The sequence below is a fragment of the Oncorhynchus kisutch genome, linkage group LG13, assembly GCF_002021735.2.
Source record: "Oncorhynchus kisutch isolate 150728-3 linkage group LG13, Okis_V2, whole genome shotgun sequence".
Classification (NCBI taxonomy): domain Eukaryota; kingdom Metazoa; phylum Chordata; class Actinopteri; order Salmoniformes; family Salmonidae; genus Oncorhynchus; species Oncorhynchus kisutch.
Genome location: NC_034186.2, coordinates 34,468,361 through 34,485,975, shown reverse-complemented (window position 1 = coordinate 34,485,975; position 17,615 = coordinate 34,468,361). Strand labels below are relative to the sequence as shown.

The window sequence follows — 17,615 nt, the reverse complement described above, 5'->3', positions numbered from 1 at the left end:
TTGATGGCATGACGTTAAAACGATGTTGATTCAAACATACCATTTTATTATCAACATTGAAACAAGGTCAAATAAAATATTTCTCATCAAATGTCATTTTTTATGTTTCTACTTGGAATTTTCAACGCAATTTCAACATATACATAGTTCTGATGATTATGTTGACATTATATTGCTGTAACAACCTGTTAGTCAGTCAAGTTTTACCCTAATTTCAATGTTTACAATGTTAGGCCTATGTGGTTTTAGCAGTGTTGGGGAGTAATGAACTACATAACTAGTAGCCTAGTGGTTAGAGCGTTGGACTAGTAACCGGAAGGTTGCGAGTTCAAACTCCTGAGCTGACAAGGTACAAATCTGTCGTTCTGCCCCTGAACAGGCAGTTAACCCACTGTTCCCAGGCTGTCATTGAAAATAAGAATGTGTTCTTAACTGACTTGCCTGGTTAAAAAAATAAAAAAGGTTAATTAAACTACATTTTGTAGTAGCTTGGTGGTAGTTTAATAAAATTCAAATCTAGGTAGTAGTTAATAACTTTAGTGGTGTACCTAACTACTGGAACTACATATTACTATTTTTTATATAAAATAAAATATGGGTGAAATAGGCAGTGCTTTCCTTTCTTTTTCGGCATCAGACCTGCCTAATTCTCACTTGAAACATAGTTTTTGTGTTTAATAGGTTAAATTACACATTCTGTTAACATATGACCCCAAAGTGATCTACTCTTGCAATTTATCGTCTATGACATTTCAGATTTACACATGATCATATTTCACAAAGTTGTTTTCATGTAGTGAAATACTTTTTCAAAGTAACTTTAGTTAAGAAAACTAAACATTTTCTTCAGGGTAGCTTCAGTGTAGCTTAACTTCTTCCAGTGTGAAGTAATTGGTAGCTTGGTAAGCTATATTTTCAGAGTAGCTTCCCCAACACCGGATTTTAGAACGTGTAAATAGACATGTACATGCATAATGTAGCATATATTGTATTTATTTATCATGGACCACAGTTCTTTTGGAAACACGTTTTACTCTTTGAACATACACGTCTTTGAACATTCAACATTCAACACAAACAGAAAGACATTACAAGTGAATCTCCAAACCACGATGAGACACACATATTTCACCAACAGTCTAAATTTCCCAACCATTTACACAACAGACCATATAAAGGAAATAACATTATCTTTAAGTAAAAAGTACTTCTCATATTGTGACTGTGTATAGCGAGGAGGTAATATAAAACAGAAAAATATCCATTTCAGAGCTTTTGGCTCTTCCTTATTGTTGAAATATTCTTAGGCTTTAATGTATTTCTGTCAAACTGTTCATCTCTGTTGATAGTATACCTATGCACTTCTATACTTTGAAATGCAAATAGACTGCAGTCTATCAAACGCAACTTCCTTTTTCTGTTGTCAAGGGGAAACTGCTTGAAAGAAACGTCTAGCTTCTCACACAGCTTCAAGAAGGAGACAGTAAAAGTGGACTCTTAACTTACAGGTGAAAAACATCTGTATGCTTGGTGGCTGTCAATCAAATAAAAAAACTGAAACTCTCATTTTAAGGTAGGACATTTATTAACAGTCAGAACCAACAGAAAGAACGATGTGTTTTTAATTGAAGTGGGAGGTACAGACCAAGGGAAAACTGTTATAGTGTATGTCACGATTCTTAACCTCTGAACCATAAAACAGAAGTCAGCTCACTGATGTTGATTGTGACTTTTAGTAATACACGCTTGAAATAGTAACACATTACCAACTTCATAAGATCGTAAAGACCACAACTTAAGCCTTCATCAGTAAAACATCACAATATCATACTAACTGACCATGCTCTCCCCCATAGTGAGAATAATGTCCAACCATTCATATGGACCACACCTCTGTAAGACCAACATGTCGGAGGAGGTGAGGCTGTTCCAGAGGGTTGTGTACAGCCCCGTGTTTTTGCTGGGTCTGGCCCTGAACCTCTCTGCTCTGAGAGTGTTCTACCGTAAGAGAGCCAGCTTTACAGACACACACATCTACATGCTCAACCTGGCTGTGGCCGACTGTGCCCTCATCACCTTCCTGCCCTTCAGGATCTACCACACCTTCTTCAGCATTACCTCTCCTGGCCTCTGTGCTGTTCTGGTTCTCATTAATTTCACCAACATGTACGCTAGTATTTTCACTGTTACTGCTATCAGTGTTCAGAGATTCATCGCCATTCAGTTTCCCTTCCACTCCAGGAGAATGGGCTCCAAGAAGCAAGTGGCTGTTGTAGTGTGTGTGATGATATGGGTGACTATTGTGGTCCTGTGTGTGATATTCAGGGAGCACAATAGATCTGAGCACAATCTGGCCTGCTTTGAGAGGGAATTCCATTTGTTTCCACTGGGCTACATTCTGTCTCTGGAGATACTGGGATATGTGGTTCCTCTTCTCACAATGCTGCTTTGTTCATGTCAGACGATCTGCACTCTGCTGGCCTACAAGGACATGCACTCATATAAGGACAACAGAAAAAGTATTAGAATAATATCAGCCAATTTGGTAGTCTTTTTCATCTGTTACACTCCTATCCATATGGCATTTTTCATGAAACTCTATGTTGCCTACAAAGTCCCCACTGACTGCCAACAGTATAATTTGATGCATAAGTTTTATCATGTCTCAGAATGGATTGCCACAACAAACTGCTGTTTAGATGCTATTGGATATTTCTTCTTGGTAAAGGAGTTCCGCAAGGAACTGATCCCAGGGAAGACAGTGCAAAGAGAGAATCGAGACTCTCCAGAGAGAATTGCTCTCTCTAGAACCGAATAGGAATTGAGAGGAATTATCAGCTACTGTATGTTCTGTTTTGGCCTAGTGAATGCTGTCACTTGAAAAATCATTCAAAATCTGATGGTTATACAGATATATGAATTATATACATATTTTCCAGCTATGTAGGTGTCTGGTGTCGTCTTTTTTGAACAACTGAAGGGTAGTTTATGTTAAAAACTGTTCTGTTTTACTGGACTTAACTTTTGGCAGGCTATTGTCTCCCCCCTTGTGTTCAGGATGGTCATCATACCCTGCTTTATGCTAAAATACATTCACATTTATATTGAACGCTAGATATTTACATGGTTTATATTGAATAATCAATATTGACATTGTTTATATTGTATAATGGATATTGACATGGCTTCTAAAATCAGATAAAATGTAAAAAAAGATATAGTCGAAGTCAGAAGTTTACATACACTTAGGTTGGAGTCATTAAAACTTGTTTTTCAACCAAACTATAGTTCTTGCAATTCGGTTTGTGCATGGGACTAGTCATTTTTCCAACAATTGTTTACAGACATATTATTTCACTTATAATTCCCTGTATCACAATTCCAGTGGGTCAGAAGTTTACATACACTAAGTTGACTGTGCCTTTAAACAGCTTGGAGAATTCCAGAAAATGATGTTGTGGCTTTAGAAGCTTCTGATAGGCTAATTGACATAATTTGAGTCAATTAGAGGTGTACCTGTGAATGTATTTCAAGGCCAACCTTCAAACTCAGTGCCTCTTTGCTTGACATCAGGAATGGTCCAAAATTCACCCAACTTATTGAGGGAAGCTTGTGGAGGGCTACCTGAAACATTTGACCCAAGTTAAACCACTTAAAGGCAATGCTACCAAATACTCATTGAGTGTATGTAAACTTCTGACCCACTGGGAATGTGATGAAAGAAATAAAAGCTGAAATAAATCATTCTCTCTACTATTATTCTGACATTTCACATTCTTAAAATGAAGTGGTGATCCTAACTGACCTAAGACAGGAATGTCAGGAATTGTGAAAAACTGAGTTTAAATGTATTTGGCTAAGGTGTATGTAAACTTCTGACTTCAACTGTACACTCAACATTGAAATGGAGTCATGTACACTGAGTGAACAAAATGTTAATGTCACCTTCCTAATATTGAGCTGCACTGCCGAAAGCGCTCCACAGGGATGCTGGCCCATGTTAATTCCAATTCTTCCCACAGTTGTGTCAAGTTGGCTGGATGGACCATTTTTGATACACACAGGAAACTGTTGAGTGTGAAAAACCCAGTGAAAAACCCAGCAGCGTTGCAGTTCTTGACACAAACCGGTGCACCTGGCTAGGGCGTCATGAAATTTCGTCAGCCGGTGATTGTCAAGTAAATAACTGTCCGTCTCATGGTAATTGACCGTTAATTAACAAACATATTTAGCACCTCCTGGCTTCCACACATGACATTAGCCTACAAGCCACGGATGCAGACCTTTGGAACATTTACATTTTAAAAAGTCTAATAAATCTATGTAATATACCCTGCACCTTCACAATAAATCCATTATTTATTTTAGAAAGGTCTAAGGAAACATGATATGAAGAAAATGTTGTCTATTTCTGAAGAACAGAAGAGCATACACTGAGTTGTCCTTATGTAAGGTCCTGATCTGGCATGCCATATGGTTGTGGGCTTCACTAGTTCATTAAGCAGACAAGATTTGTTTAGAAAAAAATAAAAAAATAAATAAATATATATATATATATATATATATATATATAATTTTATAGTATGAGGAACAAAATTGAACAAAGCTGAATAAAATAGAAAGGATATTTTCTCCAAATGATTTGAGGGAGTGCGCACATGTGGCTATTTTGTGTTGAGTGGTTAACAAAGAAATAGGTATTCCTATATGCTACATTTTGATGTATTATTTTAACTTTAGTTGTTCTACGTTGGGCAAATGTTGGGCTATATGTTTTGATTTGTAATACATTGTAAGGCTGCATGATGTGACTCTAATGATGATTTGAAACAGGTTGCTTGAAAGACATGACCTCTGCTTTGTTTTTTTTTGCGCAGGCTGTACACATATCAGTCTCTCACTCACAATTTGACAACCACTTGGTAATGCCTCGAATTTCCCGGCGGCATTTCCTTTGTGTGGCCATGATGCACCCTAAAAGAATCCATGCCTTTTGCAGACAGTGGCCGTTGTTCCCATCTCCGAGTGCTGCATACTCCGAAGCACCTATTACTCACATGGCTCTCCATCAGGAGATCGGGTCTTTCTCAGAGGCTACAAGTGAAGACAGACACTTCAGGGATGCAACTCGGCAGGTCCTTATCCAATTCTGAGGCGCATATTGAAGATATTAGAAGAACTGTCCACATTTACTTTTCATCAGCCAACAAGATGAGTAGGCCTAACAAAAGCACTAGGCTATATCAATCTACTATCCCTCATAGTACAAAAGTTTACCTATTCTATTCACCTATTCTATTCTGTGCGAGAAATAAATATTCCAACAAGTAGTCTGGGACAGTTGTGGGATGCAATAGATCCCAAATTAATACAACAACTAGCATCAAAAAAACGTTTTTACGCATTGAGGCTGAAGCAACAGATCAGAACATTTACTTTAAAATGTTAATGACCTATTTGGCTATTTCTTCACATTATAAGCGCAGCAATGCACACACTGCAGTAGGCTATAAGCAGAATGTAACGGTTGTCTTGGGAAGAAGGAGAGGACCAAAGCGCAGCGCGGTTAGTGTTCGTCTTTTTAATAAGAAACTGAACACTTCAAAAATACAAAACAACAATGTGACAACCGAAACAGTTCTCTGGTGCAGACACACAAAGACTGAAAATAACCAACCACAAAACACAAAGGAAAACCGGCTACCTAAATATGGTTCTCAATCAGGGACAACGATAGACTGCCTCTGATTGAGAACCATATCAGGCCAAACACAGAAATAGAAAATATAGAAAAACTAACATAGACTGCCCACCCCAACTCACGCCCTGACCATACTAAATAAAGACAAAACAAAGGAATACAGGTCAGAACGTGACACACAAATGTTTCATTACTGGGAAAACACTATTAACAAAAGTGACCACAAATAAGATTATGTATGTAATGCTTTTATTCTAAAGGTGCATTTCTATGGTGAAAATGATCTTCCCCAAAATTGAAACTCACCCACTGCTTGTATGCCAGTTAGACTCTACACCCCTTGTAGAGCGAATTAATGTGCTTAATTTTAGTAATTTATTTGGCAATTTCCACACTTATATTGATTGTGTAATTCTATAGTCCTTTACTGGATGTGTTGTTGTCAAGCTTACTGTACATCTGTCCGGCCCTCTGTGCTTGATTGTCTGTGTTGGTGCCTGAAAGCAAACTGATAGAGCATTAAACAGAATGACCTTTTCCTTCTCTCTCTCAGAGGTGCCTGATAAATATGTCAGATAGATGGGCCTCAAATTGCACACTGTGTCTTGTATCATGTTCATGATGTTAACACCATTCAGCCCTGTAATGAATGCAAAAAGACAAGGTGTGGCTGGAATCTGAACACACAGAACAGGGCTGTGAAGCTGTGAGTTAGCCTGCAGTGAGCTCAGCTGTGGGTCAACCTGACAGTGTCCGCTGGGCTGGCATTGGTCCAATCCTTTAATGAATCAGATTCATCACATGAATGTGCCCCTGGCTCAGCTGATTGATTTGAAGATTTATGATAACGTGATGGCCAGCAAGGGCTGCGGTGGCGGAGGGAGGGAGGACTCCAGTTCCAGGACTCCAGGGCTCCAGCTCCACACTGCAGCACCAGGGGCTGAGGACCCATAAAGCAGCATCAGGGAATGGGTGGCTCTGACAGGCCTCACAGCCCCTTTACCTGTCAACAGATGTGTTACTGTCTTATACACTCCCCTGAGAAAGAGATATGTGCTCATATCATTAATACTGACAAACCTATTTGAGTTTATTTCTATTATTCATTCTGATGCTTTTCGATGGTAATCCTCAGAATTGTCAACAATGGTATTACTCATGTTGGCAAAGTGGAGGACCACACCGGACTGCCATGGCATAGTAGAGGTATGGTCCAGGCCTTATTTTATGGCTGTCAAAGGCCGTTGATGGACCAACACCACCATCTGCTGGACAGGGAGGGTATTTTCAGACAACGCCATAGCTACAAAGAGAAGTGTACTAATGTGTTTGACACAAGTGATAGCAAAGTATTCATTTTTGTGTTTTATTTAACCTTAATTTAACTAGGCAAGTCAGTTAAGAACTCATTCTTATTTACAAACCCTAACCTGGACGATGCTGGGCCAATTGTGCGTCGTCCTAAGGCCAGTTGTGATATAGTCTGGAATCTAACCAGTGTCTGTAGTGACGCCTCTAGCACTAATATGCATTGCCTTAGTCCGCTGGTCCACTCGGGAGTTTAGAGAATGCCAAGAGTGTGCAAAGCTGTAATCAAGGCAAAGGATGGCTACTTTGAAGACTCTGAAATCTGAAATATGTTTTTGATTTGTTTAACACTTTTTGGTTACTACATGATTCCATATGTGTTATTTCATAGTTTTGATGTCTTCAGTATTATTCTACAATGTAGAAAATCGTTTTTTTTTTTTTACAAAAAAAAACCTTCAATGAGTTGGAGTGTCCAAACTTTTGACGGGAACTGTATATATATATATATATATATATATATATATATATATATATATATATATATATATATATATATATATATATATATATATCCTTGAGGAGGAGAATAAATAGTCAAAATAACTGGAGTAAAAGAAGATACAAGAAGATAGTTAATGTCTGAGTGGTTTATTAGAATAAGAAAGTTGACAGAGAGCAAAGTCTCCATGCTAAGTGACAGGCAGAGCTGAGGACAATGTTGAAATGGTGTTCAACTGCTGAAGGGTGTGTGTGTGCGTGTGTGTGTGCATGTGTGTGTGTGCGTACGTGTGTGTGTTTGTGTGTGTGTGTGTGTGCAGTTGTTTGAGGGTGCATGCATGTGTTTGTGTGATGGACAGATTTGCAGACACAAGCACACACACTTGCATGTACTGTATAAATTCACACGTTGCTACTTCTGTACACACAGAGGCTGTGTCATGCAGCTACTGCACTTAAATTACATTTAAGCATTGAGATTATGTACACACAGGGACACACTGTGTCATTTAATGACAGTGTCCCTGGTCACAGGCAGGGACAGACAGCCTCTGGTGAGAGCCACAGGACTGCAGGAGTCTGTCACTGTAGCAGGAGACTCGACTCTGGAGGAGTGGAAAAGTGGGAAAGTTCTCTTTGTTGTGATTCCAGTCTGTCTCACCTCCTCCTCTCCTCCTCCTCTCCTCCTCCTCTCCTCCTCCTCTCCTCCTCGTCTCCTCCCAGACACAACTCAGACACAGCACAGGCATCAGAGTGGGAGAAAATACTGAGATGCTGTTCACAGTACAGAATCTTCATCATGATCAACTTCATCATCATCATCATCATCATCATCAAACTCACACACCAAAGAGGAAATAGAAAATCCAATACAACAAATCCCAAAAACTCAAACCAAATATTACCACAGAAACAGACAAAAAAAACATGACAAGAATGATCAGTGCAGACTAAATAGAATGCTCTCTACAACTTTACAAAAATGATAACATTTTTTTGTGCTTATCTTTCGATGATAAATATGTCTGCTGCCCGTGTTTATTCCTCAGCAGATTGGGTTACATGTCTTCTTATTTGGTTTGAGTCTTTCTAGAGTATCCCATCCTGGCATTGGCAGTTTCTGGCTGGGGGGCATTATCTAAATCACTGGGTTACTCAGGAAAACAAGCCAACAACAAACAATGGCATGGTCTCAGGGACACACACAGTCCATGATATTTATACACACAGATCAGGTCATGTGGGTTGGGGGTGGGTGGTGGGGGAGAGGAACACTCTGTGAGCTACATATCATGTCCAGCAGAAAGTAATGGCTGCCAAAGAAAGCAATTTACTGCATCAGCGGATTTGCAAATGTAGATAAAGGGTTAAAACATTTAAAAACTGATTTCAAAAGAACAAAGATTTTTGAGGGCTTCACAGTAAATTACCCAGATTTCTCATTCTGGTGTTGACACATTTAAAACTACCTCTGTTTTATTGTAGCTGCTAATACAACATATAGAGAGGGAAAGGCTGATTGTGTGTTTGTCTGTCTGTGTGCAAGCCTGGGTTGTATTATGGGGAACCACAGATTCCTTAACTGTTTAGTCATGGTGGACTAAGATAATCATGTGTGGCTCTTCCAACGAGCAAATCCATGGGTCTGAGTTACAAGTTTGGCCTCCCTCCTCCCTGGCCTGGGGATAACAGCAGATTGTAATTCAATTGCATCCTGAATTTGATTAGGGTGCAGTGTGTGTGTCTGAGTGTGTGTATGTTTATGTGTGTGTAACTGTGTGATTGTGTGTGTATGGGGGGATAGCTGCAGAGGAGAGTGGGTGCCCGTCACCCTCTTGATGTGTCTGTGCTAATCTTCTCAGGGGCTCATCACACCATTAGGGGCTGGGATGTACTTTGCCTAATCAAGCATGCTTAGTGAAACAGTGTAAGAGCTGGAGCACGCCTGGCTGGGCAGGCAGAGTAGGCCTCATTCACTCACTGCACTGAGGGGACACCACTGGCTGGGAGAAAAAGAGGAGACGAGAGGGGGCACCAGGGGTCCACTATTGCTTCAAGGCCCCATGCTCTCAACCAACACTCCTCTCAGGGCTATAATGGAGATAGGAGGATGACGACGACAACGTGGAGGAGTGGTTTTGTCTACTACAGTATGGAATGTACTATTTCAATATACTCCCCAATCCACCCGACTACTTTACTCATTCATGGCAACACTCACTACTTATGCACTTCAAGTACACAAAAACCAACACACTCACATGAAGGCACACATGCATACACACTCATTCAGTTGTTGCTTTGTCTCCCTGGACTCAGCCATGAGTGGGCATTTTTACCCAGCTAGATCATGTGTTTACACTCCAGGAATCTCTTTTAGTATTCTACCTCAGTGGTTTAGCCCTTTACATTAAGACAAACAAATCCACCGTCGAACCTGGCTCCTCTCCTCAGCCCACCCACACAGCTGGCTTTCTATACAAGGCCAGGCCTCCCCTCTATCTGCTCCCCCTGTTTCAGAGCAGCTCTGAATGTAGCCATAGCTTTGTATTTAAGCCCTGCTAAGATTTATGTTTGTGCTCTCTGGCTCTGTTGTGTGTTTCTCTAACACCACTCTCTGCCAGTCCTACCCAGATCAGCCCAGCCTCTGCTCCTCCCATGCCCCTCCAGCTCCATCTCTCTCCAGCTCTCCTCCTCCCAGCCCACAGACCCACTAATGAAGCCAGTCTATGCGCTTCCATGCGTGTTGCCGACCAGCGCTCAAGGTGAGGGTGCAGTTAACACTGATTTGTGAATGTTGGGGGATTGCGGCAGAAATCACTCAGATAATGGCTACCGGGTCAGAGAACTAGGGGGAGAACAAGGAGATTATGGACAACTTCCGCTGTAGCCTGAAATAGAGCAGCATCCACAAACACAAGTCATGACACGGATGAAAAAACCCGAGCCACCGGATCTACAGACAGGGGAGTGAGCAGAGAGGCAGACAAAAGGAGAACATCAAACAGAGAGCGAGAGAGAGCGGAGGGAGACAATCCACGCCTATATAGTTCTACTTTGCTTTGTTGAGCCAATGTCCCTTGTGTATAGATGCTGAAAGGCAGGGATATAGAAGTGATAGCAGTCTGAATGATGCAAGTCTCCCAGCCCCAGCCCTATCGGCCCATCCCTGGCCTACCACCCTGACTGGTCCCAGCCCCAGTCCCAAACGGTGCCAGTGTCTGTGAGAGGGCCGGAGGGATGGGCAGGGGGGCGCTGCTATCCTCATTGATATTCCGCTGGGCTGGGGCACTGGGTTTGCCCCTCCGGCCCTGACTCGTAACGGCTATTTGTTGCAGCCATCTCCTCCTGCTCCGGGGCACAAAGAGGCTCAGTGTCAGGGAGAGGAGCCTGAATGGAGCTCCCCAGTGGCAGGGCCCTGGGCCCGCTAACCCCCACAGCCAGGCTCACATTCCCCTACATGGGCTATGTACTCTTCTCTCCTGTCCGCTGGCCTGCCGGGTAGCCCAGGCCTCAGGTCAGGTCACATAGATCCAGGGAGAGACAGACAGAGAAGGAGGAAGGGAGTGGGAGGGACAAGGTTGTCTTATACCACTGTGCCCTCTGACTGTCTTTCGCTGTTCCCTCCACTTCTCCAAGGAAACACAGAGATATTAAGGTACCATCCTCTGTTATCGCCTCCCTGCTGGTTTTTGTCCCCTCCACCTTGACTTGTTCAAGTCCAGTGCTGTTGTTGCTAGATCTGGGCTGCAGACTGGGGGAGGAAACCGTTACAAGGCCTGATTAGAAACACATAATAGAGCATTAGAAACACACTAGCAATGTGTGCTTTTTCCATGATTGTTAACACAACGGGATGGATCGTTGACATCCTTATCAAGCTTATTCCAATAAGAAGATCCAGTGTGTTGTATGCCCACATTAAGACAGGAACCCGTTCCCATACTGCATGATCCAGTGCCCCTGGCATTGCTAATATCTATCAAACACAAGCTGAATGATAGAGCTGACTGATAGAGCTGACTGATAGAGGTGGCCAGAAAAAACAAACAAGGAAAAGCACATGGTTGTCTGCTGGATGCTGGCACAAAAGCAAAGCAGAAATAAAATTGTCACACCCAAAGAATGACTTGCAGAGCACAAGATAGTAGAATGAGACCTTTCACATCTGGAACTGAACTAAATTATCAGTGAAGCGGTTCTCATTTCTTTTTGTTTTTCCTTTTTCACAAAATGTCCCTTCCCTTGCACCCCTTCCTAGTCCTTGAGGTTGGTTTTATGGTGTCCAGTCCATGCTCTGTGGGTTAAACCACGTAAGGAGCAGAGGGGTGCACCTCTCAGGGTGATAGCAGAGCTGCAGCCATGAGGAGAATAACCTCCTCTCTTTAACTCTCTCTCTCTCTTTCTCTCTCTAAACTGCTGGCTTCTGGAGACCCAGTCTCTTCAGTCAGTTAGTCAGTCAGGCTTCACGCCGGGGATGTCAGAACATTGAATGACAGTGAGAGAGGACAGACAGGACAGGATTCGGGAAGGGAGAGTGAGTCTGAGGGGTATTCCAGTTGCTGAGGGGAAATGGGTTTCAGAGAGGGGGGTTCATTGCGCTCTTCTCCTCACTGGCCATTAGGGGTAGGCTCGCCCACGCTCTTTCCCATTAGGTGACTGAAGTCGGCAAGGCCGTGGTGGTTGGCCCGGATCAGGCCCGGGCGCTGGGAGGGGTAGGGCGCTCCGTTATTGCTGTTATAGTTGAGTCCCTCGTGAGTCCAGCGGGGAGGCTCCCCAAAGTCCATCTGGGTGCTGGGGGCTGAGACCACCCTCCTGCGGTCTGGGGAGTCCTGTGGCGTGGCTGGGTAGTTGTATTCACCTGCAGAGTTCCTCAGGGTGGTCCTGGGTTGTCCCCCATGTGGCTCCCGGTTGCTGGCGAGGACCAGGTAACGTGTTCGCTCTGTGTTGGGGGGCCCCACATCCCCTGGGCCCTCGTGCCTGCCACCTCTCTCCTGCAGGAACTTGGAGCTCAGGTAGATGACGGAGTTGGCTGGGCAGGGCATGCCCACTGAGGTGAGGAAGGTCTGGCTCTGTTCCCAGTCTACATCTCTCATGCTGGGCGGAGGCCTTTTCTGCTGCAGGGGGGTCTGTTCTGGAGTAGGTAGGCCTGGATCCATCTCTCCTTTAGGCCAGCCGTTGGGCATTACGAACGGGTTGTCTGCCTGAGAATGTGACCGGGGTCTCTCGCTGCCACTGGTACGTGTCACGCTCATCACTGAGCCGCTCCGGCCCTGACCCAGCATGTTCTGCTCCTTGTCCCCTTTACGGCTCCTGTTGGCTCCTGCCCCTCGTGTGCGGTGGCGATGACTCATGATCCAGCAGACAGCCAAGCCCGACAGCACCGCCCCCGTGGCGAAAGCTGAGACTGCAGACACAACCAGCAGGTTGACTGACACCAGACCATCTGGCTCGTCAATGAAAGACTCCTGCAGGAGACCTACAGACGAAGAGAAAGACAGACAGATGAACAGAGACACAGAAAATGCTGTCAATAAGTCAGTGGATACAGTGGATATGTGAAAGAGGGTTCAGACACTCCTGGGGAACAATGATGTTGAAGAAAAAAATACATTATACAACAACAATACATTTCTGCATTTAGCCTTCATCAGGGTTCTAAAGTCAGTAGACAGAGCACAGTTAACATCCTCTCAGCTCTGGCCTTAGTAAAGTGGGAGATTACAGCTTGAGAAAGTGGCCTATTTCCCTGTGCCTCAGTGGGTGGGGAGGAATGCTCTTCTGAGAAGATATGCTATTGGTGTAACGGCTAATTGTGTTCATTACCTAAAGTGGATGGTGATTTTAATGGCTGTAATAACTGTCTTCCTGATTGAGAATATCTCCCAACCCCGAAGCGTTGCGGAACATTTACTTTGCAGCCGAAGATGCCTGTACATTCCGGAATTAAAGGGATAGTCCGGGACTCTGGGAAGTGGATAAAGGGCTTCATTGAACTATCCCTTTTAAATCGAACTATCCCTTTAATAGTGAGTAATTGCTTTAAGTTGCATACTGTATTAACACATGAACTTCACAAAGTTATTTTCTTCTAACGGCATGAGAAATTATTTAAGAAAATACAATCACATCTGAAAGAGGACTACGAAAATATGCTTATTTTCCCTGCAAAGAACTTGAGAGAAGCTCCTCTGGAGATCGGAATATATGAATTACTAAAGCAGTGGAAAAACAGCAGAGCACAAAGCTGCTGCCATGGATCAATTAAGAAAATGTCAGGAGAAAACTTGTTCTTTGCAAAGCAAGCACCAGGGACAATACCAATAGAAAACAAAGAGCTTACTCCCAGCCAGAGGAGGAAATGAGGAAAAAAACTATGAAAGAGTTAGCGAGAGAAAGACAGAGAGGGAGAGGGAGACAGAGTGAGAGAGAGAGAGAGAGAGAGAGAGAGAGAGAGAGAGAGAGAGAGAGAGAAAGATAGAAAGAAAGAGAGAGAGCGAGAAAGACAGAGGGAGAGAGAGAAAAGAGAGAGAGGAAGAACGAGACAGAGGGAGAGAGGAAGAGCGAGAGAGAGGGATAGAGAGAGAGGAGAGAGGGATGAAGAAAGAGAAAAGAGGCCTTCGGCAAACTACTGCAATATAGGCCCCAGACAAATAAATGTTTCTTAAATGAATAGAACAGCAAGGGATGGTGATGGGTGTGTCAGGGAGATAAGATAAGGCCCATAGATGGATGTCATTAATGGATGTTGGGAGCCACTAATTCACCCCGCAAAGAAAGCAGAGAAAGAACATGCCAGAATGCAGGGAGCAGAGGTCTGCTTTAAACAAACATACCTTTATCATCTGACAAATTTATTGTAATGGAGACAAATGGCAATAATTAGGAGCAGGTAGGAGAAACTAGCTAGTAGCTAATTAGTGGGTTTTGGGGCTTGGCGAGACAGAGTATTATTCTCCATGCGTTGACACGAGGCAGGGAATGGGGACGGCCTACATTAAAAACCATAACAATAGAAGGTGTGAATTGAAAGACCACAGTGAAACAGATTTAGTGCTAATCAAGTTGCCATCTTGGTCAATCTAGGTCCTTTTATGCTCTAATTAGTGTTTGATCATTTATTTAATAGACCTTGGAAATACATGGCGGATTGCTGGGTACCATAGTTACAGTGAGTGAAATACGTGTTGTGTGTCTATTGCATCTTCAACTATAGAGTGGATATTCACAAAGTACCTGTATGGGTTTTTGGTTTCATATTAATTTGACTGATTTTCCCTTTTCTTTCTTTCCCTTTTACTTCCCTCTATCTGTCACATAGAGAGCTCATCATTCTGCTGGCTAAGCATAGTCCTCCCCATTGTGCTTGTGTTTTCTGCTAAACACTCATTTATCTCTCTCTCTCTCTCTAAACATATCCCTGATCCATCATCACCCGGCCAGCCTAAAAATGTCCCTGATTCATACATATTTATTTTCTCTTTTCGGACCAATATTCAACTTGGATTCACTGACAGTATCTATTACATTATTCTGGAAAGTACTGTGCTCCTAAATGATGATGTTCAGTGGCAGCCAGGCAGCAGCGAGAGACAGTAGAAAAAATGACATTGTCAGGATATGGCACTGCTGTCATATGTATTTACTGTGGCCTCTGTTTTATTCCTAAACCAATGAGGTAATGAATTGGTTCATGGGTTTGGTAATTCCTAAAAACCACAAGCCTTGATGGCTCTCTAACAACTTTGAACCATAATTTCATCCACATCTGGAAATGTTCATACTTCACTTACACTGAGGAGGAGATCCCCTTTCACATTTCTCCCTGAAAATGCACGGCCGGGGTTCACTATGGAACATCAGATTCAATTCTGTACGGTGCAATAACACACTGTCGTCTCGGTGTGGGGAGAGGTTGTGATGAGCGTCTGTGTTCCCACACCTCAACTGGAGAATACGGCGAGGAGGGTTGCCCTTTCCTGGTAATGATACTGAACCACCATTGAAATGCATCCTCCCTATCTGGAGCAGCATCATTCTCCTCCCATTCAGACCCAATGTGTCGCCTTTTTTTCTCCTCACAGAGAGACGATGCACATCGCACTCTGAAAAACCTAGGCCATTAGTGATTGTCGCCTTTGGAGCCACTCTGCTTTGTGTCAATGGCTGGGGGAGACAAAGCAGCTGGAGCTGGGAGGGGTGAATGGGGAGGAGAGGGGAGGGGAGGGGGACAGGTCTCTCTCGCTGTCCCACCGGGCTGACAGCAACCCTCTCCTCGCCGACTCACTTATTAAACCTTAATGGAAGCCGCCCTGACTGTCAGCCTGACGAACACTGAGCACGTCTTGGGCTTGCAGCTCCAATTACAAGAGAACAACACTGAGGCAGGAGCAGCCTAGTTAGTGGAGGAGATGGGGAGGAATGGGCCAGGCGGAGGGATATGGCGCTATGAAGGCAGACTAACTAACTGCCATGTGTTTGTGTTTCTTTCAGGGGGTAGTCACCAAGCTACGGAGCTCACACCTTTCACAGTCTTTCATTTCGATGTTGCGGTTAATCTTCCCCATCTCTCTCTCCATTCGTCTGCAGCCACCATCTTCTGTTCCCTCGCTTCCCTGATCTTCTCCTCCTCTCTCCTCCATTCCAGTGGCATGTCCTTTAATCTTCTTCTCTCTCGCTCCATCTCGAGGGATATCCCTCTGATTCCTTCCCTCCATTCCTCCATCCTCCATCTCAACCCTGCGTCGCGCCCTCCTGCCCTCTCCCCCATGGACCCTGGCTCGGAGTAGCCCAGCCTAATGAAAAGCCACAGTGGCCCTGGCTCTTGGTTAAGATTCCCTTCATTAAAACACTGGCAGCGTATGGATTTGCTCTGCCCATGCTTGCAAATTGGCTGGCCTTTTAGTGGTGGGGTTATTGATTTTCAAACCCAACATGGTGTCAGTGAGGCCGGGTATGCGGTGACTGGAAACATGCAGTTATTAACTGTGATGCTGCCTGCTGCAGTGTAGGGGGATAGAAACTACTGTACCAGCGAGTGGGTTGGCTCACACATGAAACACATCCTACTTTCAAACTACAGCACAAAAGCAGCAACACACTCCCGATGGACATGCATATGACACAAACATATCTGAGGTTGAGTGGGACTGACATTATCGGTGTTATAGAATGATCTGAGGGACTTTGATCTAGGAACTTACTGTTTCTCTGCATGGCAATGTATTTGTATGTACCCTGTGCATGCACGTGTCAGTGCATGTGTGTACTGTATATATGAGATTGTGTGTGTATGTGTGTAATAGATGAGAATAAGGGACTGCACTCATGGTTCAGTGATTTAGCTCATTATCCTCTCTCTCTTTATCTTGCTACCATTCTTTCTCTCTCTGTTAAAAGACAGACTGCAGGCTCTATCTTGCTACTTTCTCTCTTTGTCTCTATTTTTCTTTCTCTGTCTTTCTCTCGCTCCCTCTTACTCTGTTGGAAGTCTGCAGGCTCTTTCTGGGTCGCTCTCTCTCCCTCTCTCTCCTGCTGTAATCTGGGTCCTCCACTGCTCTTCAGTCAGACAAATTGGAGTTTCAGAGTCTGAGCCTTGCTACACCATAAACACTGTGTTTACTCATAGGGCTGGTGGTCATGGCATTTATAGTTCCTCTGACCACATTACCAAGGTAGCGTAGTGACTGAGTGAGATTCCTGGAGGTTGTGTAGAACCTTATAAGGTCTGGTCAGAGGTGCCTTTACTGATCAATATGGTAAAACATTTATGAAACCCAGCATGTGTTTTCAATTAAAATTCCATAGCATTTCCACAAAAATCTGCTATTGGAATCAGGCTTCCATATTTCTCTTAGACATATTACAGTTTTACTTAAGGTAGCTAATTCTGTTCTAATTGCATCCACTCAGTAGTCCACTGTGCTGCTACAATGCCCGCTCTGCTGCTTGGGGTAAGTGATAGAGTACAGTTGATTTATTTAAAAAAATATATATTTTACCTTTATTTAAGTAGGCAAGTCAGTTAAGAACAAATTCTTATTTTCAATGACAGCCTAGGAACAGTGGGTTAACTGCCTGTTCAGGGGCAGAATTACAGATTTGT

The 17,615-nt window shown here is 43.4% G+C and overlaps 2 protein-coding genes across 3 annotated transcripts in view; one reads left to right on the top strand and one right to left on the bottom strand.

Moving 5' to 3' along the window:
- Window positions 1-1,341: 1,341 nt before the first annotated feature.
- Window positions 1,342-2,942, top strand: LOC109901559 (G-protein coupled receptor 55). The gene is made up of 2 exons (XM_020497561.2): window positions 1,342-1,573; window positions 1,857-2,942. Exon 2 carries the CDS (start codon window positions 1,865-1,867, stop codon window positions 2,816-2,818), a length of 954 nt encoding a protein of 317 aa, XP_020353150.1. The 5' UTR covers window positions 1,342-1,573; window positions 1,857-1,864; the 3' UTR covers window positions 2,819-2,942.
- Window positions 2,943-7,644: 4,702 nt separating this feature from the next.
- The window catches only part of sema6bb (sema domain, transmembrane domain (TM), and cytoplasmic domain, (semaphorin) 6Bb), a 133,329-nt gene continuing 123,358 nt past the window's right edge, over window positions 7,645-17,615 (bottom strand). For both annotated transcript variants that reach the window (XM_031786072.1, XM_031786073.1), the window contains exon 17: window positions 7,645-12,989. In XM_031786072.1, the coding sequence (XP_031641932.1) occupies window positions 12,121-12,989 (869 nt within the window). In that variant the 3' untranslated portion in view covers window positions 7,645-12,120. The remainder of the gene's footprint in view (window positions 12,990-17,615) is intronic.

What these genes read in the sequence shown, in the direction of transcription:
- LOC109901559 (XM_020497561.2), top strand. Translation starts at nt 1,865, where the DNA reads ATGTCCAACCATTCATATGGACCACACCTCTGTAAGACCAACATGTCG.